Consider the following 26438-nt stretch of genomic DNA (forward strand, 5'->3'; position numbering starts at 1 on the left):
TGGCAAAGTCAGTCATTTTACCAACACATGCCCACCCAGTTCCCCACACCTCACAGAAAACACAGCAGCACAGCTCACACCGCGAAACACCATGCAACACGCCCATGCAGAGTCACAGACCAGTACTAGCACCTACTGTGAGACCAGGTTTACACCTTCCACTTTCCAGAGCTAGGAAGTCCCCACTGGACCCCTCCAGCTCCTGACCAGAGCTGTGTTATATGGAGAGGAGATCCAGGTGCCAGTACTGAGTTTGGTGTCTGTGTGTTGGCTTTGGAAGAATATAACTATTTTCAGTATACTAATACGGAGTCTATCTATACTGCATGACCAAGTAGAGGAAACTATAAGACAAACGCCTGTATAATTGAAATTAGTAACAGGGTTTTTGCTATGATCGTTCCCATCAGATAACTCAAGCCAGCTTTGCGATACTGAGCAAAACAACAAAACATTGTACAGATCTACCAAGGCATTTAAAAACATAGTGGCTGTCTTTGTACAGCTTCATGCAGCCAGACCTTTTTTTTTTAATGGAGAGAGCAGACGGAGGGACGTTTCTGTCCGTGTGTGTGTCGTCTCCATGTTGGGAGGAGTGCATTGTAGGGTGACTCCTCTCAGTTCTGTTATATGCGTGCATTATACATGAGGCTCATTTATTTCACCAAGTGTAACTGGACAACACTGCAACAGGCATCATATCCCCCCCCCCCCCCCCCCACACCTGACCTCCCCTGCTCACACACACACACACACACACGTAGGTAGGTACGCATGAACACATTCACACACATTCATGTACACCCGCTCACACTCATTCACTCAATAAAAAGGATGACATCCACCCTAGAGAGTGGAGTTCATGGCACTTATGGTTGAGTATGCTGTTGATGATGGGGCTTATCCTATCCTCACTGAACAGTGTATGTATATGTACAACATGAAGAAAACATTTATTTTATATACGTTAAACAACCATACACACACACAACCATTCCAAACATCTTCAGAAACATATCTTTACCATATGAGACATGTGTACGTTTGTTTATATGACATGTATAAACAATTTGTTTTGGTTTCTTTCGTTGTTTTTGTCTGGTCCTTTTTTTCTCTCCCTTGTACTTTTTGCATCTATTCTTCATGTACATCCGTGCAAGTAAGAAAAAGATGCTGTTTTAATTTTGTATTGATTTGCACTTGGATTGTGTGTTGTGAAAAGACGTAAATTGAAAGCTTGATACAGTCAATCTGAAGAGAAAATGTCGGGATTGAATGTATAAGTGTGAGTGTAAGAGAGAGTGAGAGTGTTTGCTTGTGTGGGTGCGAATGTATGTGTGCTATTTTTCTTTTCATTTGGTTGTGAAATTTATGTTGAAATTTCTGTTTCTCTCATACATTTATGTACATACCTAGTCTACGTACACTCGACTATATTACGAAGGCCGTTTAGATTACACTGATAATTTAGATTATACTGATAATTGTACACACTTGCTGGGCATTAGGCCTCAGTGGAAAAGGCCTTTTCAAACCTGTAGTCACCACTCAAACACTTGGATGAGTCAATAAAATCAAATAAACATCATGGCTCATATTTTTTCTTTATGTTACTACAAATACTTCTAGTTGCTAGAGTTTTAAACAAATACACAATTACGTAAAGAGGCATTTTCTTTACTCATAATCAAATACATCACAATCCAAAAACAGATTGTGATGTATTTATGGCATTCCTGATTGTCCCCACTTGCTATTATGCCGGTCTGACAGAGCCCGAATTACTTTGGAATTATTTTGTTTCAGTCCAGGACATGGGCCATAGCAACACTGCTAAAAAATATGCTTCCATTTCACCGACCAAGTCAGCACAAAGACAGCCTGCTCTGCTTCACTTTGATGTCTGAATACACTGAATGTGCTGTGTCTGCAGTTCACTGTCGAGCCAAGATCATCCATATTCACTAAACAGCCATGCATACATGTGAAAGGTCCACACATGGCTTGTCTTACACCCCCAGAGCAGGTTTACAACATTATGTCCTTGTCACTGACCTCTGGGTAGTCCCTGTATCAATTGTCTCCCAAGACTTTTACAATTTATCCAGGTGTAGACCAATGGTGTAGTGGTCCCTGGAGAAGTGCGTATACTCCTAATTTTGAATTTTTTTAAGCAGCCCATACTGCACAGGATAAACACCCTGTTTTGAGAAGTGGGTTAACGCAATACTGACAGAAAAATAAGTGGGTGTACCGTATACCTGCGTTTACCCTGGACTACACCACTGGTGTAGACCCCAGTGAAGTCAAAAATAGAGTATTTTATGTTGAATATATAGCCGCTGTAATATATCATTAGCTGCAAATGATAAAATGTTTGCAGTTAGCACATGCAATTTAATATTCAGGATATGACTTTGGAAAGACTTTCTAAAGTACACTTACTAAAGTTATTACATTCTACCGGCTATAGGGCGTCCGAGTTGATCGTACTTCCTCCCCTCCACCGCTCACTATTCAACGCCATAATCTCTTAATCTGATTGGATAATCCCGAAAGGTATCCTATTTTATTTCTCCACTCTCCGTCGTCTCTAGCATTTCACCCTCCATTCATTATTTTGCTCTCTTGCAATTTTCTTTCACAAAACACAAAATGTAGCCTACTTCTTTCATTAACATTTTAACCCAACGTATGTTTTTGGCACTTAGAAATTCTATGGTGCTTCTCTCATCTCTCTCAACTGTAATTCCAATCATAATATGACATGTTTTTTTAGGACTTTAAGATATTTGTTTCAAACAAAGAAACCCTGAAATTCCGCATAATGTATAAAAGGTATCTCGGTGCTGCACAGACGTACAAATGCAAACTTTGTCTTTGCTATACATGCACGTGAATGCGAAACCTGCGTTCCGCCTTGAACAAAAGAATGTTTGCATGATATAACCAGCATTTTGTTTCTCGTTGCGCCAAGTTCAAGGCCTGACAGTGACAGTCGCGAGGGTCTGACAACAAGGCGGGGGGGGGGGGGGGGGGGGGGGGGGGGGGGGGAGGGGGGGTTAATGCTGTTAAAATGCTGTGCCCATCTCAAGGACGAATGGCTTTGAAGCAATAGGTTTACCCACACAGAATAGTGCCTCCTGGTGGAGAAACTATGTTCCTCCTCCTTTCAACTCAGAAGAGTCACTGGGTTTACAACACAGCACACAGAGTACACATGTGATCTCTTAATGAATATATTAGCTTTTTTATGGAGATGTGAGGCTCAGAAAGCAACTGTTTTTGTGAATGTACACACTGTATTTATATTTATCTTTGGAATGGCTGTTAAAACATGTTAAACTACATTATAGAACAAATGTGTTTGACACTGTGTCCACAAGATAATACCACAAGAATATTTGATGACAAGATTAGTGGAAGATAAATATGTTACTCCTAAGAGGATCATTTTACACTCACATGGATTGTAAAAAGACAGACATTTCTATTTTTAAAGAACTGTAAGTAATGAGTACTTGAAAGACATAGTAAATATAAATCTCAGAAATATCTTTAGTTTCATTTCTTTTCGTTGTGCTAAAACTTTCTCAATTATGCAATGGTTAATACTCTATGGATACTAGTTATGTATGTAGGTTTCTAGAATATATGTTTAAACCAATGGCATTAACATGGCAATACTGATAATCATACGGTCTGCTTGTGGACATTACCTGGTGTGTTGAGTCCCAGTAAATACCTGCTTTTTCACATAACTGCTGTACCATAACAGAACTGAGCTAATTAGCAATGGACACACCTACATCCTCTGCAAATGGATGCTAATGGGTTAAAATGTATTTTTGAAGGATCTGTCAACATTATTTTATTTCATGTATGTTGTTGTGAACTCTAATGTGTATGGACAGCAGAGAGTCTAATAAATCTAACCCTACACAACATTTCTCCAGTGAATTATTACAAAGCATATATTTTATCCCAAATCAATTAGATAGTAAATTCCAATCTGTTGCATTGTTATAGTGGCTTTTATTGTCGATTCCCCCCCATTTTGGGGTGTACACTCATGTTTTTCCTTCTTTAAAAATGTTTGGCAAGATCCCACAGAGAAGATGGATGAAGAGCGGGAGGGGGTGTTACAGGGTGTGACATAACTGCTGCCGGCCTGTCTGCTTTGCATAAGAGGAATCTCCTCTGTCAGGCCGAGCAGAAATAAATTGATTAAAAGTGACGCTTGCTGCTCTGTCACATCTCCAGGGTCAGAGTCTCACTGCCTGCCAGGAGGGCCAGCCTACTGTTCCTCTAAATGAAAGCTTGACCCAAATATAGCACTCCTCATTCGTCTCTTCTTGGAAGGAGGGCTGTAGTAAAGGTGAGGGGCTGGTGAGAGGAGTGAGAGAGAGAGAGTGAGAGAGAGAGAGAGAGAAAGAGAAAGAGAAAGAGAGACTGTCAGGTGGGTCAGTATAATCCCAGGCTGGGTAATCCTCCCAATGCTTTTATTTTCTGTTCGCCTTTCTTTTTCACCTAGCTGGCAGCCCACCTACCACACAACCTAAAAATAAGGTTATGCCTTGAAAAGATGAATGCTTAGAAGGCTGGATGAATCCCACTAATGTCACGTACTAAACCTAAACACATGTATCATTCTGTTTAACACAGAGCATGTTCAGGCCAGCATACAGCTTGATTGTGGCATATGCCATCCCTCTGTTCGACTGTTCAATGTGAAAGTGCTTGTGGGATTTGATCAGTTCAAGATCACTTTCAGTGCTGGTGCAACCTCCCCCTGACCTTCAGTCAGTCAGTCACGCCCTTACTTGACTTTCTCCTCTCCTGTCCTGCTTCATTCAGTGGAGATAGGTGGTGTGTGTGTGCTGGGGGAGGGGGGGGGGGGGGGGGGGGGGGGGGGGTTGGGAGGGTAGAGGGATTACAAAGTATTAGGGTATTTGTGAGTTTAAAATAGTCCTATCAAGTGTAACTCAAGTGACTGATGCAGCCAGAGTCTATCTCTCTATCTCGCTCTCTCTCTCTCACACACATAAATACTTAACACAATATCTGTACCTTATCTTCCTTAATGAATAAATGAATATACATTCTAAAATGATATGTGGAAGGTGTTATATTGTTCTATGTGGCAATAGTATACTATAACTTCAAAATATAGCAGATGAAATAGGTAATTGGGAGGATTGGATGTAGTGATTCCTTAAATGCTTCCCTTACACAGCGATTTAGTCTTCCAGTCATATGGAACTGTGTTCAATTGGTCATATCCTCTTTCTGATCCTCTATTGGTAACACCTTGTGTGTTGCTAGAGCTCTGACGAAGGTACTCAGACTTGTGTTCTTACGTCACTTAAATTAGCACTTAACCAACTTACTTTAAATAGATTCAAGTGATTTACTGAGAACACCGTGCACTGCGACCTCTAGTGGAACAGTTTCCATCTTGTCAGACAAGAGTCCTTCATAGTTGGCTGTACTTCCTAGATACAGTGTGATTCCAATGCACTTTCCTTCTTTGCCTCGGCTTTGTATACGGTGCCCTTGCAATGACCCCCCTGTAGGTGTGTACTTGAGTTTATATGAGCCACAACAAACAAAGTGGCAGTTTTGTAGTAGGCTAATACTACTTTGAACTTGACGAATACTACTTTGTTGCCCTGTCTAGTTGGTCTTAAGACATAAGAGATGATTAAATTGTCAAATATAAAAAAAAATATAATGAAAACATTGACAACTAAACCTAGAACTATTTAATGTTAATGTTTAATAATGTACCATTACATGTATACCTGTCATGATTTTTCCAACATTGGAGAAGCTACACCATTTCAGTAAAACATTTATGTGTCAATTGCCTCATTTAAGATAACATTTACAACTAAATTTTATACAGTATGAACTTTATACCAACGAGTTACTTAATCTCTGGTAGGATCTTTCATCTATGACGACTTGGGTTATCTCGACCGCTAGCCTTCAGTTTATGACTGGTCCAGAAAGTCCCTCATTATCACTTGACCAGGCAGTTGGAGTGAAGTTGCCACATTGTGTGGGAGTTCCTCTCATGGTTAATGATTCACTGACAATCAGTTGTTACTTTGGGTGGACAATTTAGAATGTTTGTTAGTCTATGAAACACACTTTGATGGGAAACCGTCGTATCTCAGAAAGCAGCGGCAAGATGATAAGGTTGTGATAATGTCGACAGCGACCACTCATCTGTAAAATAATCCTTCTCCACTAAATCAGAGCATCAGTTTTACACTGATGTCACTAAGAGCCAGTGTTGCCAGTGTTATGCAGCTGAGCCTTACAGTTCCTCTTGAAGTTCAGTATTACTTTGCAATCCAGTTCGAGGCAGCAAATGTAAATTGATTTTACCTGTATTGTCTGTTTTATTTGTTTATCTATCAAGTACCTTTCTCCCGACTGGGGCACCTTTGAAGTTGAGAAAAACTGAAGACGGTCATTGCCTACTAGAAGGTTCTCAAGATGAAAGATGACTTGGTCAATTGAATACTAATGTTACTGGTATGCACTGGTAATCTATAAAAGTTTGATGAAAATTGCTGAAAAAGAACAACCCCAAATCAGAAAAAGTTGGGACGGTATGTTTAATTTAAATAAAAACTGAAAACAGTGTAAATTAATTGTAAATTATATTTGACCTGTGTGACATGACCTGTTTGACATTGAAACAATACAACAGCACATTATTTGATGTTTTACCTCATGAATTTTATTGTTTAAAAAATTAAAAAAACACGCTAAATAACATTTTGATTCTTGCAACACATTTCAAAAAAGGTTAGGACAGTGAAGCATTTATCACTTTGTAAAGTTGCCTTTCCTTTTCAAAAACACTTAAAAGATGTTTAGGAACTAAAGACACCAAGTGACAAAGTGTTTCAGGTGTAACTTTGTCCCATTCTTCCTGCAAACAAGTCTTAAGGTGTGCAACTGTACAGGGGTCTTCGTTGTCACCTTTTGCTCTCTATTCTCTATGGGGAACAAGTTAGGACTGAAGGCAGGCCAGTCCAGCACCCGCACACCCTTTTTCCCCAGCGATGCCTTTGAAATGTGTGCAGAATGTGGTTTTGCATTGAAATATGCATTGGCTTCCCTGGAAAGGATGTCGTCTTTAAGGAAGCCAAATCTCTACATACTTTTCGGCATTAATGGTGCTGTATCATCACAGAACTGTATGTTACCTTTGCAAAGGGCACTGACTCATCCCCATACCACAACAGACCCTGGCTTTTGGACTTGTTGCTGGAAACAGTCTGGATGGTCTTTTTCTGCTTTGGTCCCAAGCTGGATGGTCCGTTTCTTCCAAATAGACCTGAAATACCGAAACATTTGACCACAATACACGTTTCCACTGCCTCCCCGATGCCTCCAAGCCCAGAGAAGTCGGTGACACTTCTGGACACAGTTAACATAAGGTTTCTTTTTGGCACAGTAAAGTTTTAACTGGCATTTGTGGATGTAACGACGTATTGTACAACTTCACAAAGGTTTGCCAAAGTAATCGTGGGTCCATGTGGTTATATCACTTAAAGTTGAATGGATGAATGACGGTTCTTGCAGTGTAGTGCAGTGCCGTCTGAGGGATCGGAGATCATGGTTATTCAGCTTAGGCTTGTTCCCTTGCCTTTTACAAACTGAAATTCCTCCAATTTGAGATTCCTCAAATCTTTTAATTATGTTATGCACTGTGGAGGGTCAAATATCCTTCCTGTCTTTATTTGAGAAACATTGTGTTCAATTAATTAAATTATTTGCTCACGCATTTGTTGGCAAACTGAAGATCCTCGGCCCATCTTCTGAAGGACTAGGCCGTTCCTGGATGCTGCTTTTGTACCAAATCACATCATTATTTCATTATTCTACCTCATTCATACTGTTCATAGTGTCTGCAATTAAATACAAGTCAAGGTACTTTATAAAACACTGCTTTCTTTTTTATACCCTCCCAACTTTTTCTGATTGAAATTTTTTCAAAAATGTCTTGAAACCGAGTGGCGAAATGACTGACTGTAACTGTAACCAGCAGATCGCCTGAACACTGATGAGTAAAAGGCCAGCAGACTGCAGCTCTGCCCCAGTGGGCCGACAGTGGGACGACAGTGGACTGGCAGTGGGCCGTCAGTGGGCTGGCAGTGGGCCGGCAGTGGGCTGGCAGTGGGCTGGCAGTGGGCTGGCAGTGGGCCGACAGTGGGCTGGCAGTGGGCTGGCAGTGGGCCGACAGTGGGCTGGCAGTGGGCCGACAGTGGGCCGGCAGTGGGCAGATAGTGGGCCGGTAGTGGGCTGGCAGTGGGCCGGCAGTGGGCTGGCAGTGGGCTGGCAGTGGGCCGTCAGTGGGCCGGCAGTGGGCTGACAGTGGGCTGGCAGTGGGCCGACAGTGGGCCGGCAGTGGGCCGACAGTGGGCCGGCAGTGGGCAGATAGTGGGCCGGTAGTGGGCTGGCAGTGGGCTGGCAGTGGGCTGGCAGTGGGCCGTCAGTGGGCTGGCAGTGGGCCGGCAGTGGGCCGACAGTGGGCCGGCAGTGGGCTGACAGTGGGCCGGCAGTGGGCTGGCAGTGGGTCCACGGGCCTTTTGATACCTGAGTTTGGACAAGTTGGAACTAGCATTCTGTATAATGGGGGTAAAATAGTGGTTGTAGCTTTGGTCAGTAGCGGACCAAAGCAATTTTAAATCCGGGCATCATCCCCACAAATATGGTTTCATCCAATCCAGGGGAGTCCACAACCCATGCTGTCTGAGTCTCTCAAAAATGTGTTCTTTGTTGGATATGTAATGAGTTGTTTTTGGGATTTGGCCCTTCTTTGATGAAAAGATGCTGTGTTCATCCACAAAGCTTTTATACTTCTTTATTGTCTTTACTGCTGATGCAGTCATTTGTTAAATGAATAAACAGACAATTAGAACATGTCATGAAATGTATTCCCAATGAGCAACACTGAAATGTGTGTGTTCTGCACTTGTAGTCCATATGTGTGCATGTTTTTTGGCCATGTCTGTGAGTGGGAGGAAACTAGTCAGAAGATTGAATGGCACTGGTGGATCAAACTCAGAATGAGATGATCATGATATTTGCACAGTCACACAGATAACACAGTCACTGTGACCTTTCAAACAAGGCATAAATTCCTCGCCCCTCACGGCAAGTCCAGCATGTTGTGCTCTTCCAGAGCCCTTTGGGTGCTGTTGTACACCACTTCAGCGGCATGGACCACTTTGTCAAGTATTGCAGAGGCCTCCTCCTGGTTTTGCACGCATATTAGTCTGTAAAAAAATGTCCTTTCTGGCAGGGCAATGAAAGCCAGTTCAGCCATATGGCGAATCCACCAGGGGTGATGGTGAGCCAGGGTTTTTTGGTAGGCCTCCCGGCAAAGGTCAGAGGGCTTCCGCATCCGCCCCGAAAGCGGCTCCGGGCCCTCGCCAAGCCTCTGCATGAACAGCTTCAGCCACTCGAGGGCCCGGTGGAGCCTCAGCAGGGTGCGGCAGCCAGAGTCCGTGTGCCCCTCAAAGTTCACCAGGTCTCGGCTCAGCTCCGTCGAGATCATGGAGCGGACTGAGTCGTAGGCCCCCGGCGAGTTAGATTCCACGGAAGAAGACGGGACCATGATGGCGTTCGGCGTGTCAGAGTTTTTCCCCTCTGCTCTCGTCCCACTCCTGCGCTTAATTCTCGATCGCTCTTCTTCCTGCTTTGCCAACTCACGAATGATGGAGGTTTTTGTCTCAATCTCTGTGGAAATGGCACCAACTAGAGGGCCCATAGCAGATAAGAACCTAAGGGGAAGAAAGATGGCAGGAATATTAGAATGATAAATGTGAAAAGTTGGGTAAATGTGGCAATAAAAAAGTAGTTCTGGGCAGAAGTCTCAGAAATGTTATTTGGTAACTAACCAAAGCTCAAGGATAGTCTGTCTGGAATATGCTTATTATCAGCTTAATAATAAAGCATGAAGTACCAATGTTATTGTTATCATTGTCATATCACATTCAAATGTTTGAATTGTAGCTTTTATATGACATTTGATTTTCTGTAGACAAAATGTCACAAAATGATCCTGTAAATCTTCTGGTTTGGAAGCTGATATCCTGATATCCATTAGGTTCTGGCATCTAGATGGCTCTTATCACGCTTTCTCCACAGCACTCACTTGATAAGTTCATCCCAGCTGGAGAGGTATGGCTGAAGGAGAACGTCATCGGTCCCCACGGGAGCGCCGCGCAGGTGAGAATACAGCAGGGAGATTTGGAATGTCTGGCCAGGGCACAACTCCAGCGAATCAGAGTCCCCCTGACTACTCTCATTTCTGTGAAACACAGTCTGCATTTGACGGAGAATAATGACATAGAGAAAGACGTTAGCTGAAGAGCCCTATTTTGTTATGGGCCAAGAAGAGGGGCTTTTTTTGGAAAACAGACGTTTTTTTATCATAGTTAAGATTACTACAGGGGAGAGAGAAAATGACCACAGCATTTGCTTGTTCAGCCAGTACCTTATCTTGTTGATTGTAGACCTTCAGGCAGGACTCCCAGGGACTGTTCAAGTTTCCATCTGGGGGAGGATAAGTGATAGGAGATAGGTGATGAGTATATGATTGTATTTCTGCCAGTCACACTGACGAACAATGGCTGATAGACTAATATAGAACTAGGGGCAGAATTTTTTTTCAGATGACACATAATGATGACATTCAACAGCAGTGAAATATGTTTCAGTGACACCTCACTGAATGTTCATTCATCATAAATCACCATTTTTCTTTGCTCTTCAAAGACAGTGAAAAATAGCCGTAATGCGTTCTGTTTACAACTGAAAACAGTTGCTCTGTAGCGATTTGTTTTAAACGGTAAGATAACTTACAGCGGCTTTCAGACTTCCTTTTTTGTGAGTTAGCATAACCAAGCATGGATTTGTAGTAAAACTGGTGACGTACCTTCTAGGAAGGCTATAAGGGCTTCAGATCTACATTTAAATAGGAGATTCATTCCAAATACAGACAACATTCCAAACAGTTTCATTCATAATGGCTGACATTTTCATTAAACTGTGTAAAGGTTACATTAAAGCTCAATGACATGAAAACTTTTATAGCTATATATTTAATAGTGTATAATATGTAATAGCCTTAACATTTCAAACTCTTTCAGTAATCCTGAGTATAATATTCACTATTTGTAAATGATAACTGCCCTTTCAAACCTCCCTTGCCTTGATATTTATTAAAAACATGTGTACGTGTGTAAATACTTTTCCATGTCTGTATAAATCAGATGACACATATGTAGGTATTAATCCGTGTAAAACAACATGAAGTTAATGCATCTTGTCATGTGCCATGCGTCATGTGTGTGTGACCACATGTGGTCAGCCCGGCATACTCACGTAGCCAGAGCAACCCGAGCAGGAGCAGGATAAACACGATGGCCAGCGCCGCCCTGCACTTCACTCCCATTCTTCTCCTCCTCATCGGTGTCCACCTCCTCCACCTCCTCAGCTCCTTCCTTAAGCAAGAAATGTCTTCTCTCACCAGAGGCTACCGTTTCATGCTCTCTTGTTTGTTTGAATGCTAGTCTTGCCTTCCTCTTTCTCTACTCACCCAATCCCTCTCTTACTCACTCACTCTTTCTCATGATCTTCCTGTTCCTGCTTTCTTTACAGGTTTCACCAGTGCTAGATGCCAGTGGCGGTTGTGTTACTTTTCTCACTGTGCTGAGAAGCCCTTTCAGGATAACTCAAGACTTCTATCCCAACTTCCTTTTCTCCCGCTCGTTGTCCAGCTGTCCTCTTCTCTTCCCTTATTTCTGTTGTGTGACTCCCTGCTTCTTGTCTATTGGCCAATTTTCTTGCTGATATGCTGTTCCGTGTATGACTATGGCTCTGTTGTTCAATGGGAGAGTCCAGAGGTTAACTCTAGCTTAGCTGCTGGTGCTGTGATTAGGCATTCATAGGCACTCTGCCCTGTGGTAACCTCCGGAATGTTCACCAGGCCCATCTGCAGTTATGGTCCTTTATGTATAAGACTGAGGAGCTTTTATGTGGAATTATTTCTCAGTATTCTAAAGTTTTGATTCTAAAAGCATGTTTTTTTTCTGGTATGGAGAGAAAGCCTTCGGCAGTTGTGGTTCTTTATGCATAAGACTGAGGAGTGTTTGTGTGGAATAATTCCGCAGTATTCAAAAGTGTTGATTCCAAAAGCATGTTTTTTTTCTGGGAATGGAGAAAAAGGTGAATTGACATAGAGTGAGTTGACACTGACAAAAGATCAGAGAGCCTGCTTACCATGTAAACATCAAGTGGGGCTTGTTTTTTGTGTGAGTAAATAATTAATTTGTTTCTGAATTGGATGGAAGCCCATCAAAGATACGTGTATGGAGGTCGTGTTGTTGGGTATTCCAAAAATACTTTGGATTTCTGACCTGATGTTGACTTGATCTCTCTTGCTTAACTCTAAGTGCCCATTTCATGTGTAGGTTATTGGAACTGTGCCTGTGCCATCTGAGTTACTCCCCTCTCTTTGAGGTCAGCGCCCCTCCCCCTCAATGTCTGTCTAGATACCATGGAAAATAAGTCATTATTATAAGTGTAAAAGAGGAACAGCCTTCTTTTTTCCTCATCTTCAATGATTCAGTTGGTCACTCTCGCTCTCGCTCTTCCTTAGAGCTTTTGGATTGCTCACAAAGACTCTAGACTCTGGACATAGGAATGTGATCTTATCTAGTTATATCTTTAACTCGTGATCATGTGCATCTATACACACCGAAGAACACACACACACACACACACACACACACACACACACACACACACACACACACACACACACACACTTGTGCTTACACGCAGTAAGCACACACACACACACACACACACACACACACACACACACACACACACACACACTTGTGCATACACGAACGTAAGCACACACACACACACACACACACACACACACACACACACACACACCCGTGCGTACACGCACGTAGGTACACACACAAAGTAACATTGTTTAAGATTTGGACCCTAGTGCTCATGTAGTTGTCCAAACTTTCCAAAGCAATAAACCCAACCTAACAATTCTCACCGTTGTACTGGTTGTGGATACCTTAGGTCTAATCCCATAAATATGGAAATATAGAGAAGTGCATTGTTCTACTAGGTTGACTTACCCACACCCCTGATGATGGTCATGCCTCTTCACTCTGTTTCTGGTTCTCTCCCTGCTTTTCCGCACCAGGGTCAAACTAAGGGCAGGGAAATGGAATTAAGGGTAATTAAGGGGTTAAGTGTGGTATTGCATTATAAAATGATTTCCTTGTCATGTTTGGGTTCCTTTAAATGTTCTCAGTGTGAGTGGTACAGCAGTCCCACGGCTGATTCCTTTTAACGTAGATCATGTGAGTTCTGGTATCTGTGGGTTCGCAGGAAATTCCCCTCTCGAGGTGACACACCCCTCCATTTGTCTCTGAGCTATTCTCCAGAACTAGTAAAAGGTTGTGTCCGTGGGATATGCCAAAATTAAGAAGACGGCCACAGCAATATTCTGAGCAACACTATTCCTAGAAGAAACCTGTTTCTAAAAAGTAAGAGGGGTATTTGTCAAAACAGTTTGTAGGGATCCAAAGAAATAGCCCTAGGTCAGCCTAACAATATAGCATTAAAAGAACAGGGACTTAGGCTGAGTTCCTAAATTGAGTGGAGTCAGATTCATTAAGTTTACCAATACAATGTCCTGAAATAAAAATATTATATTTCAGCAAAGCACAGAGAGACGAACACACAGAAACCTTGGCCCACTCCCAGTTATGTTGTTGGTCTGGACAGTGGTTTCTTCCAACCATGCAACGTGTTTCCAAACACTTCCAGAGACTTGCATGTGCAGTTTACCACTGGAGGGGAGGAGATTGGGATTTTGAGTGTGATAAAGTCTCTTGCCGGTTCGCCTGAGTCCCTCATGATTTTTCACGTGCGACTTGACACACAAACACGCACACACACACACCCACACACTCACACACGGATGCACAGTTTCCGGTTACCCCTGAGGGAAACAGCTCTGTTACATGGCATATTAATAGTACACCAAGGAGCCAAGAATTCTCACGCCACTCAAATAAGCCTGGCTCATTTGCAGTGAAATCCAATGACACTTCAGCTGAGGGGCAGTGAAGAGCAAACTTAAGCAGCAACAGCCCTTCCACTGGGCAGGAGACACACTGCAGCAACAGCCCTTCCACTGGGCAGGAGACACACTGCTCAACAGCCCTTCCACTGGGCAGGAGACACACTGCTCAACAGCAGGAGACACACTGCTCAACAGCCCTTCCACTGGGCAGGAGACACACTGCTCAACAGCAGGAGACACACTGCTCAACAGCCCTTCCACTGGGCAGGAGACACACTGCTCAACAGCCCTTCCACTGGGCAGGAGACACACTGCTCAACAGCAGGAGACACACTGCTCAACAGCAGGAGACACACTGCTCAACAGCCCGTCCACTGGGCAGGAGACACACTGCTTCACAGGCCCACCTCTCTTAGTGACACAATCTTTAACATTATTTCATCAACTGCATGGAAGTGGTCTTCCCACAGAGATATTTGTCATTGGAGTGGCTGGATATTGATGTAACTAGCAGCTCTGGTGGGCTCTCACAGAGGCTTGTTCATTTGTTCACAGCACATAATACAGTATATTTGTTTGCTGACAATATGCACTTCTCATATTCACGTTTCACAACTTACCTTCTTCTTTTTTTAGCAGAGTTGACACTTAACACTCACTGAGGATATATTATGACCCTCAGCTGTACACCCAAGTTTGTTTTGTATCTCAAAAGCCAGCGCATAATTCATCCCACACAAAGGCATGCACAGGCACAGGCACCCAATGCATTTTTAGCCAATGTCATCTGTCCAGATCCTGCCAAAGCCCTGATCTTCTCTCTCTCTGCCTCTCTCTTTTACCCTCTCGCCCTCTCACACCACACACTCCACACCCCCACACACACACAAACGCATACACACACACACACCACACAATCCCCACCCCCACACACACCCACACCCCCCCCACACACACACTTACACACACACCCCAAAAACCCTCCCCCCCCCCCACACACACACACACTCACACTCACACTCACCCACACCCACACCCACACACACAACATCCCCCGACATTGACCCAGTGAGGGGCTTGGCCCAGCAGACAGAGCAGCCCATGGGGTTATTTATACCCTTGGTGCGGGGAGCGAGGGCAAAGTGCTGGCCTTCGAGACAGGCCTCAGCTCCACCTGTTCACCTTGCTTAGAGACTATGCAGGTCCGTACTCGACTCCCCAATGGGGAATCATGTCATTGTGTATTATCATTTATTCAAAAATACGCCACATTGTTGCTATAGACACATTGGTGCTTAACTATGCACTCAAGGGCCAGATGTTGGTTGTTTTGCATCTTAAAGTAGAAAAAAAACGCACTCCCAAGCTTGTCTCATTGCTTATTTATTTTGACCAGTTTATCCACAGACGCGTGTCGGCCTAAGCCATCGTCAGTGTGTGAGTGAGTGAGATAGACGCATTCCGTGCTGTCGGCAGGACTTTTCCATGGTGTTTTCTTGACACATCTAGTTGAAGAACTGACATTGTCATCTCTGTGATTGTCATCACTACAAGTACCATAATGATAATGATGATTATTATGTGCCACCTGAGTATGGCTTTAAGACCAAGTTTAGCGCCGCCTGGACGCCATGTAACCCGAGCTGCGGACAGCGACAGCTGGAGGAGCGAGGCGAGAGCCAGTGGGATAAGGGGAGAGGAGCAACTCGGAAATAACTTCTCGCTTTCTCTTTCTTTCGAACTCTTAGCCAGACGCTGAGGAGACGGTTTGTAAGGAACAAACGACGTGGAGATGGCAGCCCTGTCCGTTTGGACGTGCGTGGCTGCTGTGGCCATTGCTCTGTTCTCCAGACAAGGTAGGGTGGCTTTGAACATGAAGGCTGAACTGTGAGGTGTGAACCAAGCACTTGTCCTTTGCTTCTTTGTTCCGTTTCCTGTGCCTGGTGACACCCGCAAATACACTGTGAAAAAGATTTAAGTATACTATAATGCCATCGGCAGATGATGTTTTATTTGGCAGTAATTGCTTGGTTAGTTAAGGGTGTTGAGTTGAAGCAAGTTGATAATTATTCAGCAAAAATCTTTTGTGCTTTTAGATTGTATTAATCAGAGCCCTAAGATATCCGATTTGTCAAAAAACTTTTATATGGCACAATGACAAAAGACAACTTTAAGCTTGGTAAGGTTCATTGTTTTGTGAGTGCAATGCGGCCCCTAAAAATTAAATGAGCCCGATCATCTGAAAGCCTTTGTCTGAAAGGCACGTATGGCAGGGTCTTCACAGCTGGTACTACAAACATGCCCTGGGGTGCAGTTTCTGAGATGTATTTGCATTGATTGCTGATTGATTCTGTTGTTCCTTGTTGAAGATGAGGCTGTTCAAAACTGGGCTGTGCACACTGTCAGAATATGTCTTAGAAGGTGTGCATGTGCTTGTGTATTTGAACAGGAATATGCAGTGGGCTAAGATATTTAGCATTTAGCACTGTTCTTAAATAAAGTGTACACAATACCAAACAGAAACAGCATTTATGTCACCATGATACAACTAATATGCTATTGTAAGAGCAATTTTCTGAAATCACTGTATAGTTTTTATACAAGGTGTCGTTTCATTGACCTTTTCAGATTGAGTTTTACATTCTTGTCCCAGGACACAGCCCACCTTCTCCAGTTACCTCTCTCGGGTAATGCTCATTACTGATTTTACCAGCCAGTCCTGTAAGGCCTTGAAAGTCTCCTTCAAGTCAACAGTGCCTTGAAGTTTAATGTTGATCTGCTGAAACTATTTTGTATTATGCCAAGCCAGGCACTGCTCTGAAAAATGTGGCTATGTACAACAGATAAGCACTTGGATTTTGTAGGATTTACAGTGAAAACAAAAAAAATATTTTCTTTTCCAGATTTTATACACAGAAAGTCCACCTTGATCAGTCATTTTTTTGTATAGATGATGGAAACTACCTCAGTACACATTGCTTCCTTGAATTCAATTGAAAACGCCAAAACTCCAGTTATTTTTAAAGCACACAGAAAGTCTTCTTCGTTGTTAGACTAAGTCCTGCTCCTCAATGTTGTTCAGTGTTGTCCTGCAAAGCATGTCAACTGTTGACATAACGTCTGGCCCACATCGTACTTCAACTTTGCCATGGACTCTTAGTTTTGAATGGGACCGCAGATTAACAATCATGGTACTATATGAGTACAGAATAGAGTTCAGTTTAGCTCATTATAGTATGAATATAGCTGATTGTCCAATTATAAAATATATATGATGTTTCTTGCCCAAGCTTATTTTTTAAATGCTGCATTTTAGTTTCATCAAGCTGGCGACTGCTTTGATTTAACTGGCTAAATACTAACTGGCTCTACAGGATTGTTTATTTAATCCACATGGATACAAAAATCTATTCACGTGTCTTTACTTGGAGGTGCATACACAATTCTGTGCTCAACACCATGGGGAGATTAGGACTTGGCAACAGGCAAACCTCCTGTGTTTCGAGCTTTATGAACAATATGCATCAGATGGTCTTTGGCACTGTGTGCACTGTTCTTTAGTGTGTGTCTCATCTGTGTGCCTGTGTGCCTGTGTGTCTGCCTGTTTGTGTCTTTGCCTGTGTGTTTGTCTGTGTGTTTGTCTGTGTGTATGTCATCCATAACAAGGAAATGTCAAAAACTGTTTCTCAGCCGCACCTTCCCCACCACCCTCTAACTCTCACTCTCTCCGTCACCCTCTCCTTCTCTATATCTTTCTATCTCTCTCTCTCTCTGTCTCCCTCTCTGGCTCTCTCTATTTTCTCTCTCTATCTCCCTCTCTGTCTCTCTGTCTCTCTCTCTCTCTGTCTGTCTCTGTCTGTCTGTCTCTCTCTCTCTCTCTCTCTCTCTCTTTCTCTCTATCAGTTGTGGGAGGGAATGCAGAACTAGACATCATCAAAGAAATCTTTAAAAACTACAATAAGAACATCCGGCCAGCAGCGAACGCCACAGACAAGGTTGAGGTGCAGGTGAAGCTGACCCTTACCAACCTCATCTCCTTGGTATGCATTACATGTGCTCTAAAGACAACTATTTAAATGTATTGTGAACTGGATTATTACATTTAAAAAGGTTCCTGTTAAGTATATACAGCCGCGGAAAAAATTAAGAGACCACTTCAAAATTATTAGTTTCTCTGGTTTTACTATTTATTGGTATGTGTTAAAGTAAAATGTACATTTTAGTTTTATTCTATAATCTACTGGCAACATTCCTACCAAATTTCAAATAAAAATATTGTCATTTAGATCATTTATTTGCAGAAAAATGACAATTGGTCAAAATAGCAAAAAAGATGCAGTGTCTTCAGATCTCGAATATTGCAAAGAAAACAAGCTCATATTCATTTTTAAACTACACAATACTAATGCTTTAACTTAGGAAGAGTTCAGAAATCAATATTTGGTGGAATAACCTTGATTTAAAATCACAACTTTCATGTGTCTTGGCATGCTCTCCACCAGTCTTTCACATTGCCGTTGGGTGACTTTATGCTACTCCTGGCGCAAGAATTCAAGCAGCTCGGCTTCTTTTCATGGCTTGTGACCATCCATCTTCCTCTTGATCACATTTCAGAGTTTTTTTAATGGGATTCAGGTCTCGAAATTGGGCTGGCCATGACAGGGTCCTGATCTGGTGATACTCCATCCACACCTTTACTGGCCTGGCTGTGTGGCATGGAGCATTGCCCTGCTGGAAAAAACACTTCTCAGAGTTGGGGAACATTGTCAGAGCAAAAGGAAGCAAGTTTTTCTTCCGGGACAACGTTGTACTTTGCCTGGCTGAGGTTTGTAAAAGACCATAAGGATTGAACCAAAGCGGACTGGAGGGTCTCCTAGTTCGTCTTCTCTGATGAGTCCAATTTTCAGCTTTGCCCAACACATGGTCGTCTGATGGTTAGATGGAGACCTGGAGAGGCCTACAAGCCACAGAGTCTTGCACCTACTGTGAAATTGGACTCATCAGAGAAGACGAACTAGGAGACCCTCCAGTCCGCTTTGGTTCAATCCTTATGGTCTTTTACAAACCTCAGCCAGGCAAAGTACAACGTTGTCCCGGAAGAAAAACTTGCTTCCTTTTGCTCTGACAATGTTCCCCAACTCTGAGAAGTGTTTTTTCCAGCAGGGCAATGCTCCATGCCACACAGCCAGGCCAGTAAAGGTGTGGATGGAGTATCACCAGATCAGGACCCTGTCATGGCCAGCCCAATTTCGAGACCTGAATCCCATAAAAAAAACTCTGAAATGTGATCAAGAGGAAGATGGATGGTCACAAGCCATGAAAAGAAGCTGAGCTGCTTGAATTCTTGCGCCAGGAGTAGCATAAAGTCACCCAACGGCAATGTGAAAGACTGGTGGAGAGCATGCCAAGACACATGAAAGTTGTGATTTTAAATCAAGGTTATTCCACCAAATATTGATTTCTGAACTCTTCCTAAGTTAAAGCATTGGTATTGTGTAGATTAAAAATGAATATGAGCTTGTTTTCTTTGCATTATTCGAGATCTGAAGACACTGCATCTTTTTTGCTATTTTGACCAATTGTCATTTTTCTGCAAATAAATGATCTAAATGACAATATTGTTATTTGAAATTTGGTAGGAATGTTGCCAGTAGGTTATAGAATAAAACTAAAATGTACATTTTACTTTAACACATACCAATAAATAGTAAAACCAGAGAAACTGATAATTTTGAAGTGGTCTCTTAATTTTTTCCGCGGCTGTATAACATATTCAAAAACATCAAAAGTTCTGTACAAACTTGTGTTGACCTTTCTAGCTCTCTCATTTTACACACTAGGCTTAACAGCTTAAATATTCCTACTTTACAGTAATCACAGAAATCTGTCACTCTGTCATTCAGAATGAAAAGGAGGAGACCCTCACTACCAGTGTTTGGCTTGAACTAGTGAGTTTTCTCTCTTTTCACATTAAACTCTTTTCAGACATATTCCTGTATTTGTTCAGCGTTTTGCCTTCTCTTTTCCCATTTTTTATTTTATTTTGCATTTTCCTCATGATTATTAAACACTCTTTCTTTCTTTCTTTTTTCTTTTTGCTTGCAATCCTTTATGGTCTTTCTCTGCTGCCTCCCAGCAATGGACAGATTATCGTTTGTCATGGGACGAAGGCACCCACAACATGGAGGTGATCCGCGTGCCCTCCAACATGGTCTGGCTTCCTGACATCGGCCTGGAGAACAAGTGAGGCTCAGAAGAGCGCTTTCTCTTTACTCCCATTTCTTTTAGTCTACTAACATATCACTATCCACTTCCCTTGGGTGTTTCTATTCTTGGATTGGTGTTTGAAGTACTTTGTGGCTGATAATAATATAATGTCAGTATATTATAGTGGTGTTTAATTAACATTAAATACAGCCACTGTATTTGTTTCACTGTTTTGTTTCTGTATCTGATGTGTGAACAACACAAGGAATATCTTAAGAGACATAGAAATAAAGAGGCACAGTACAACAGAAGATAGCAAACATACAAGGTGCCGTTTTATTGGCCTTTTCAGAGTGAGTTGGGAGTTTTACATTCTTGTCCCAGGACACAGCCCACCCTCTCCAGTTACCTCTCTCGGTTCCAAAACAATGTCTTAAGAGACATAGAAAAAGAGAGGCACAGTACACCACCATTTATAAAAGGGCCTTTTCCCCTCCTCTCTCTGCAGCATTGATGGAAAGTTTGATGTAGCCTACTACGCTAATGTCCTCATCTACTCGAGTGGATACGTGTACTGGCTTCCCCCCGCCATCTACCGAAGCACCTGCGCCATTGAGATTGCCTTCTTCCCCTTTGATTACCAGAACTGCACAATGGTCTTCAGGTCAGGATTGGATGTGTTTATGTGTTTGTGTGTGTGTATGTGTGTGGTGTATGTGTGTGTGTGTGTGTGTGTGTGTGTGTGTGTGTGTGGGGGGGGGGGGGGGGGGGGGGGGGTGAGAATGTTTGTGTGTTTCTGCTTTTACATTCAATTGACATTTTCAAGACAAATAAGACCACATGTGAATTATAGGGGACTTGTCTCGCCACCAACAATGTTGCACCAACCTGGGTATTGTTACAACACCCGTGTTGTGGAACAGTACACTTAATCCATATTTGGCTGTCTGGTGAGCAGTCAGAGAACTGGGTCTTTTGTTTGTGTTGGGACCCTTCATGAGGTACTCAGTGAGGACATGGCAGAGTTCAGTGCGCACTCCTCTGGGCCTCCACACACAAGGCCGATGCTGAGGGGACCATATTAGCCCCAGATACAGCCTTCAACAACAACTTTATTATTAAGGCCCTTTATCATTAAGGCCTTGGCACAATTTCATAAATATACACAAGTAAACTAGAATCTTTCAAAGGACTTTCATCATGCCTACTATTTTGAAGTATGTGATGGATCCATGCTTGGATTGTTGTGCTATGGCATTCCTGGAGAGACTTGGAATGCTAGAATTCCCAGAGATCAATCAGTTTGGAAGGGAAGGGCCTATGTCACAATGTGATATTTTACCAAGACTGCTCAGTAATGATCTCATGCCTATGACTTCATCATTGCTTTGTCCTCAGGTCTCAAACCTACAGCGCTAATGAGGTCGAACTCAAGCTGGCTATTGATGAAGAAACTTCCAAACCCATTGAGTGGGTGGTCATTGACCCCGAAGCTTTCACTGGTAACATACGATCCCTAGGATGCATACATAACATTGTCAAACACCTCCTCCAGGTGAACATGTTGCCCCTTTAAACACAAAACCACATCAACAAACAATATAAACATGACGCTTCGCAAAAACAGCCCCATCAAAGCAGAGGAACAGCTTACTGATTTACAAAAAAAAACATGTTCCACATTTTCCACAGTGATTCAATAGAATCTCCCTCCTCCTATTCTGACAGTGATATTAACATACATGTACAATGTCATCAAGATACAACAGTCTCAACAATAGGGGGCGCTACATCTGCTCTTCGCACCTCTTGACTCTATTTTGTCAATCTGCTCTTTTTTTTTTTTTTTATACAGAGAATGGAGAGTGGGCAATCAAACATAGGCCAGCCCGAAAGATAATAAACCCCAGGTATACTCCAGACGACCTGGAATACGAGGAGATATTTTTCTATCTGATCATCCAAAGGAAACCACTTTTCTACGTCATCAATATTATCCTGCCTTGCTCGCTCATCTCCTCTTTGGTCCTGCTGGCCTTCTTCCTTCCAGCCCAAGGTATGTGTGTGTGTGTGTGTGTGTGTGTGTGTGTGTGTGTGTGTGTGTGTGTGTGTGTGTGTGTGTGTGTGTGTTTGTATGGAGGGTTCTGTGTTTCTAAAAATAAGGGCCTGGTGTGTATTTCGATGACATCATTGCATTATAAGCTATCTGTAAAACACGCTTTACTGATATTATTCAAGACTGCACCAAGAGTGCATTCATTGTAAATTCTAACTCTCTCTTTGCATGCACACGCACATATGCATGCACCCCACACACACACACACACACACACACACACACACACACACACACCACACACACACACACACACACACACACACACACAGCTGGTGGACAGAAGTTGACCGTATCCATCTCTGTGCTGCTGGCCCAGACTGTGTTCCTCATCCTTATTGGTGGGAGGATTCCAGAGACATCATTGTCTGTCCCTCTGATTGGAAAGTGAGTATGAGTGACTGTATGTGTGTCGCTCTGTCACTAGTAATATGCTTCTGTTAGCAAACATGCAGCCGAATGATTCATCCTTTTTTATGCTAGCTGACCTTGCTCTGTCCTTTTAGGTACGTGATCTTCGTAATGTCGGTGACCACTATCATTGTCACAAATATGATTATTGTGCTCAACTTCTCCCTCCGCACGCCCAGTACCCACACCATGTCTCGCTCCATCAGACATGTACGTTCAGACACACAAATATTTATCCATGTGTGTGTGTGTGAAGGTGAATGTCAGTATTGGTCGTTTAATGTAATTGGATGTGTGTGTGTGTGTGTGTGTGTGTGTGTGTGTGTGAGAGTGTTTATGTGTGTTTGATAATGGATTGGCTAAATGTATAAATTGCTGTATAATGAAAAGAAGTAAAGTGGTCTCCCTCTATCTGTACATTTCCCCTATCGACTACTATCAAGCCTTAGCTCTCCTCTCTCTCTCTTTCTCTCCATCAGCTCTTCCTCCAGGTTGTCCCTCGCTTCCTGGGCATGAACGCTCTGGTGGATGATGGAGAGGGGGACAGAGAGATGGGTGGGGAGGCGGCGAGGGAGCGACGGCGCAGCTCGTTCGGCCTGATGCAGCGGGCGGAGGAGTACGTGCTGAAGCAGCCGCGCAGCGAGATGATGTTCGACCGGCAGCGGGAGCGCCACGGCCTGACTCGCTCCTTCGGTAAGTCAAGCCTGCCTCGGGGTCATGGAATATTACAGTCAGCTATTACTCTAACTGGTTAGTAATAATATTACTAATCTTCTCTACTCAACAGAAAACAGATTTAGGTCTATGACAAGTCAGACCGTTAAGCATCTCATACTTAAAACACCTGAGTGGAACTCAGTGAAAATGACAGGGAAAAACCTATTTCTATAGCTGAGGGGCTGGTGATACATTTAAGACTAGAACTGAAGAGATCATTGTCTGGAAATGACTTATCAAAACCAGGACATGAAATGATTAAAGCACACTCATTAAAGGGGCAGTCTGCGATTCTAATCCAATCCAATAATGTTGTGCAAATTCAGCTAATTGCTGGCCAAAGTAATCTTGCTGTCTGCTCACTGTGCGCGTTCAAAAAAACTGTGATATTCGAACACCGGCGCTCTTAATGCCAAACAAAATAAGTGGACATAGCCATACTCCGTTCCAGCCGATCAACATGTGCGGAAGGTAGGGGTGTCATTTAATGGGCTGTTGAGCTCAGATATCAACAAACTTTCACCGGAGTGCACACCTTGATGTTGTTTACTGGATTACTTAACTGGATGGTAGCAGCACCAGCTAAAATAGAAAAAGATTCAACTGAGCTCAAGTTTAGACTTTAGATTATTTATAGACTTAAAGAAATACTTTGCGGTTTATGCAATGATGACTGCCTCAAGCCACAGTTATAAATGGAACAACAGGGATGATGTGTTATTTGTGTGTCATTGGCTCCCCCTAGTGGACGATATTGATGTGAGCACCACAGCCACCCTTTACAAGAGCCTCGCTGATGCAGCACCAGAGATTAAAGAATGTGTGGATGCCTGTAACTTCATCACAGAAAGCACCAAGCAACAAAATGACGTTGGATCCGTATGTGAAACTTTTGTGTCAAGAATATTATGTTTACGTTTCTCTCTCTTTTTTTTTTTAAAGCTGCTGTGATTCACATTAAATATGCTTGCACCATAGGACCACTGCAGTCAAATGCAACATAACTGACGAGCAGGGATCTCTTTTCTGATTGGTAAATGCATTGGCCCTTGTAGAAAGTATAGTTGCTGGAGTGTTTCAGACAGTTTTTCCCAAAGCATCTTTTTTACTGCAGCCTGTTGCAAAGCCAGATGACATTTAAGAAATACACTACTTACAGCAGTTTTAACATTGATTTGACATGTAGATATGTATAGAAAATCACCTATATCTATATCCACACTATGACTGAAAATGCCCTTTAGCCTTACCCTATCTACCTCCCTCTCTCTTACCTCATTCCACCTTCAGGAAGTGGAGAGCTGGGTTTTGATTGGGAAGATGATTGATAAGGTGTGCTTCTGGGTCGCCCTTCTGCTCTTCACTCTGGGAACCGTTGCCATCTTCCTCACGGGACACTTCAACCAGGCTCCTGAATTTCCTTTCCCTGGAGAAAACAAAGCATACTCTCCCTCTTAATCAAATGCTCTCTCCCCATCTCTCAACATTCACTTTCACATGTGGTTAAGAACAAGGTAGCGTAATAACATTATGATTTTTAGAAAGGTATGGAACCGTACTCTTGGCACATCATTTACCTATTCTATTTGTATGAATAACTATCAGCTAGTGCCCAATGGAGGATGCAAGTGTTGCATTGATGTGATGTTTATCCTTTTAATGTCCTTTTTTCTTTTTTTAACGATGCATCTTACATTGTTCTTCTTTTGTCGTTCTTTCATTTTATGTATGTATATGTCATTGGTTAAGTGTTCTGTTGTTATATTGCATTTTTTTTGCATTTCAACCTTGAAATATCTGCATTTACAATAACTTTTGGGAAAGGTGTTTACTAGTTAATCTGGTTCCCCCTGATGATTCATTGGTACGATATGTTCTCTTACAAATGAAACTTAGCTTTGAGGCAAGTGAACTCTGTTCATTTCCTAAAGTATACAGCCGTTTAAAACTTGTGCTATGTGACCATGTGACACTGTACGGAGGATATTGTGTAATTTCAGTAATACAGTATTCAGAAGGTTTAAGCCATTAGTCTCAATTTTGAACATAAAAAGTGCTGTTTACTGTTACAGGACATAATTACTGTCTTACTTGAAATCTCTTGAAATAACTTTACCATGTAAATGAAATAATGCCCAACAACATGGAGAGCAATCTGTATCTGTGTGAATACTAAAGATGACTGTTGCTGAATATGCTATAATAAGATACTATGAGAATAATAACAGACATTTTCTATTCAACTGTCTCATGAGTCTAAATGCTTAATGCAGTGATGCACAAAACAGGTACTGCTATTCCATGTCTGTCCTTAGGGGTATAGAAGGTACAGACTGTATGGAAATAACAGATCCTCCCTCTCAGAATGACTGGAGTCAAAGTCTGAGGAAAGAAAGTCTAGACTCTAGAAAGTCTACTTTCCAAAATTCACATTAAATCTAAGATTGAACAAATGTGCTTTTGCACAGAAAATAAAAGTAGGCCTGCTAACTTGGTTGTCACGCTGTTAGAGATTAACAGTGGCATTATTGTCATAAGTACATGTATACAATAACTCATTTAAAAGCTAAAGAAAGAAAGAAGGGCGAACTCTGAAACGCCCCAGCCTAACGGAAATGTGGTGTAGTACTGGCCCTATCTTCTGACCTGCGAATCTGCTGCAAGACACTGAATGGTAAATGCATGTCGTCTCCGCAGGGGGCATTACTGAGCAAAGCTTTCTCACATTCCTTTTTTTAGTCTCAGGATTGTTGAGACTTGCCTACAATGGACAGTGTTTAGACATGCCCTTCGCTCAAATTGTCATACAGTCCGCAAATGTTTTCCCAT

At 42.5% G+C, this 26438-nt stretch overlaps 2 protein-coding genes across 3 annotated transcripts; one reads left to right on the forward strand and one right to left on the reverse strand.

Moving 5' to 3' along the window:
- Positions 1-9175: 9175 nt before the first annotated feature.
- Positions 9176-11485, reverse strand: gltpd2b (glycolipid transfer protein domain containing 2b; the record flags this gene model as incomplete). The annotated part of the gene is made up of 4 exons (XM_080844992.1): positions 9176-9809; positions 10184-10353; positions 10526-10584; positions 11416-11485. 4 exons carry the CDS (start codon positions 11483-11485, stop codon positions 9176-9178), a joined length of 933 nt encoding a protein of 310 aa, XP_080701118.1.
- Positions 11486-15855: 4370 nt separating this feature from the next.
- chrne (cholinergic receptor, nicotinic, epsilon) lies at positions 15856-25852 on the forward strand. 2 transcript variants are annotated; one of them, XM_080855121.1, is made up of 12 exons: positions 15856-16014; positions 18062-18198; positions 20062-20106; positions 20295-20401; positions 20874-21029; positions 21764-21867; positions 22221-22421; positions 22754-22868; positions 22988-23102; positions 23372-23585; positions 24355-24488; positions 24900-25852. In XM_080855121.1, the coding sequence occupies exons 1-12, from the start codon at positions 15951-15953 to the stop codon at positions 25065-25067; spliced, it is 1560 nt and encodes a 519-aa protein (XP_080711247.1). In that variant the 5' UTR covers positions 15856-15950; the 3' UTR covers positions 25068-25852. The 2 variants fall into 2 exon arrangements, with proteins under 2 accessions (XP_080711247.1, XP_080711248.1); XM_080855122.1 differs by lacking the exon at positions 15856-16014 and having other exon boundaries at positions 18064-18198; positions 20030-20106.
- Positions 25853-26438: the final 586 nt, after the last annotated feature.

This window comes from Sprattus sprattus (genome assembly GCF_963457725.1).
Source record: "Sprattus sprattus genome assembly, chromosome: 1".
Classification (NCBI taxonomy): Eukaryota; Metazoa; Chordata; class Actinopteri; order Clupeiformes; family Clupeidae; genus Sprattus; species Sprattus sprattus.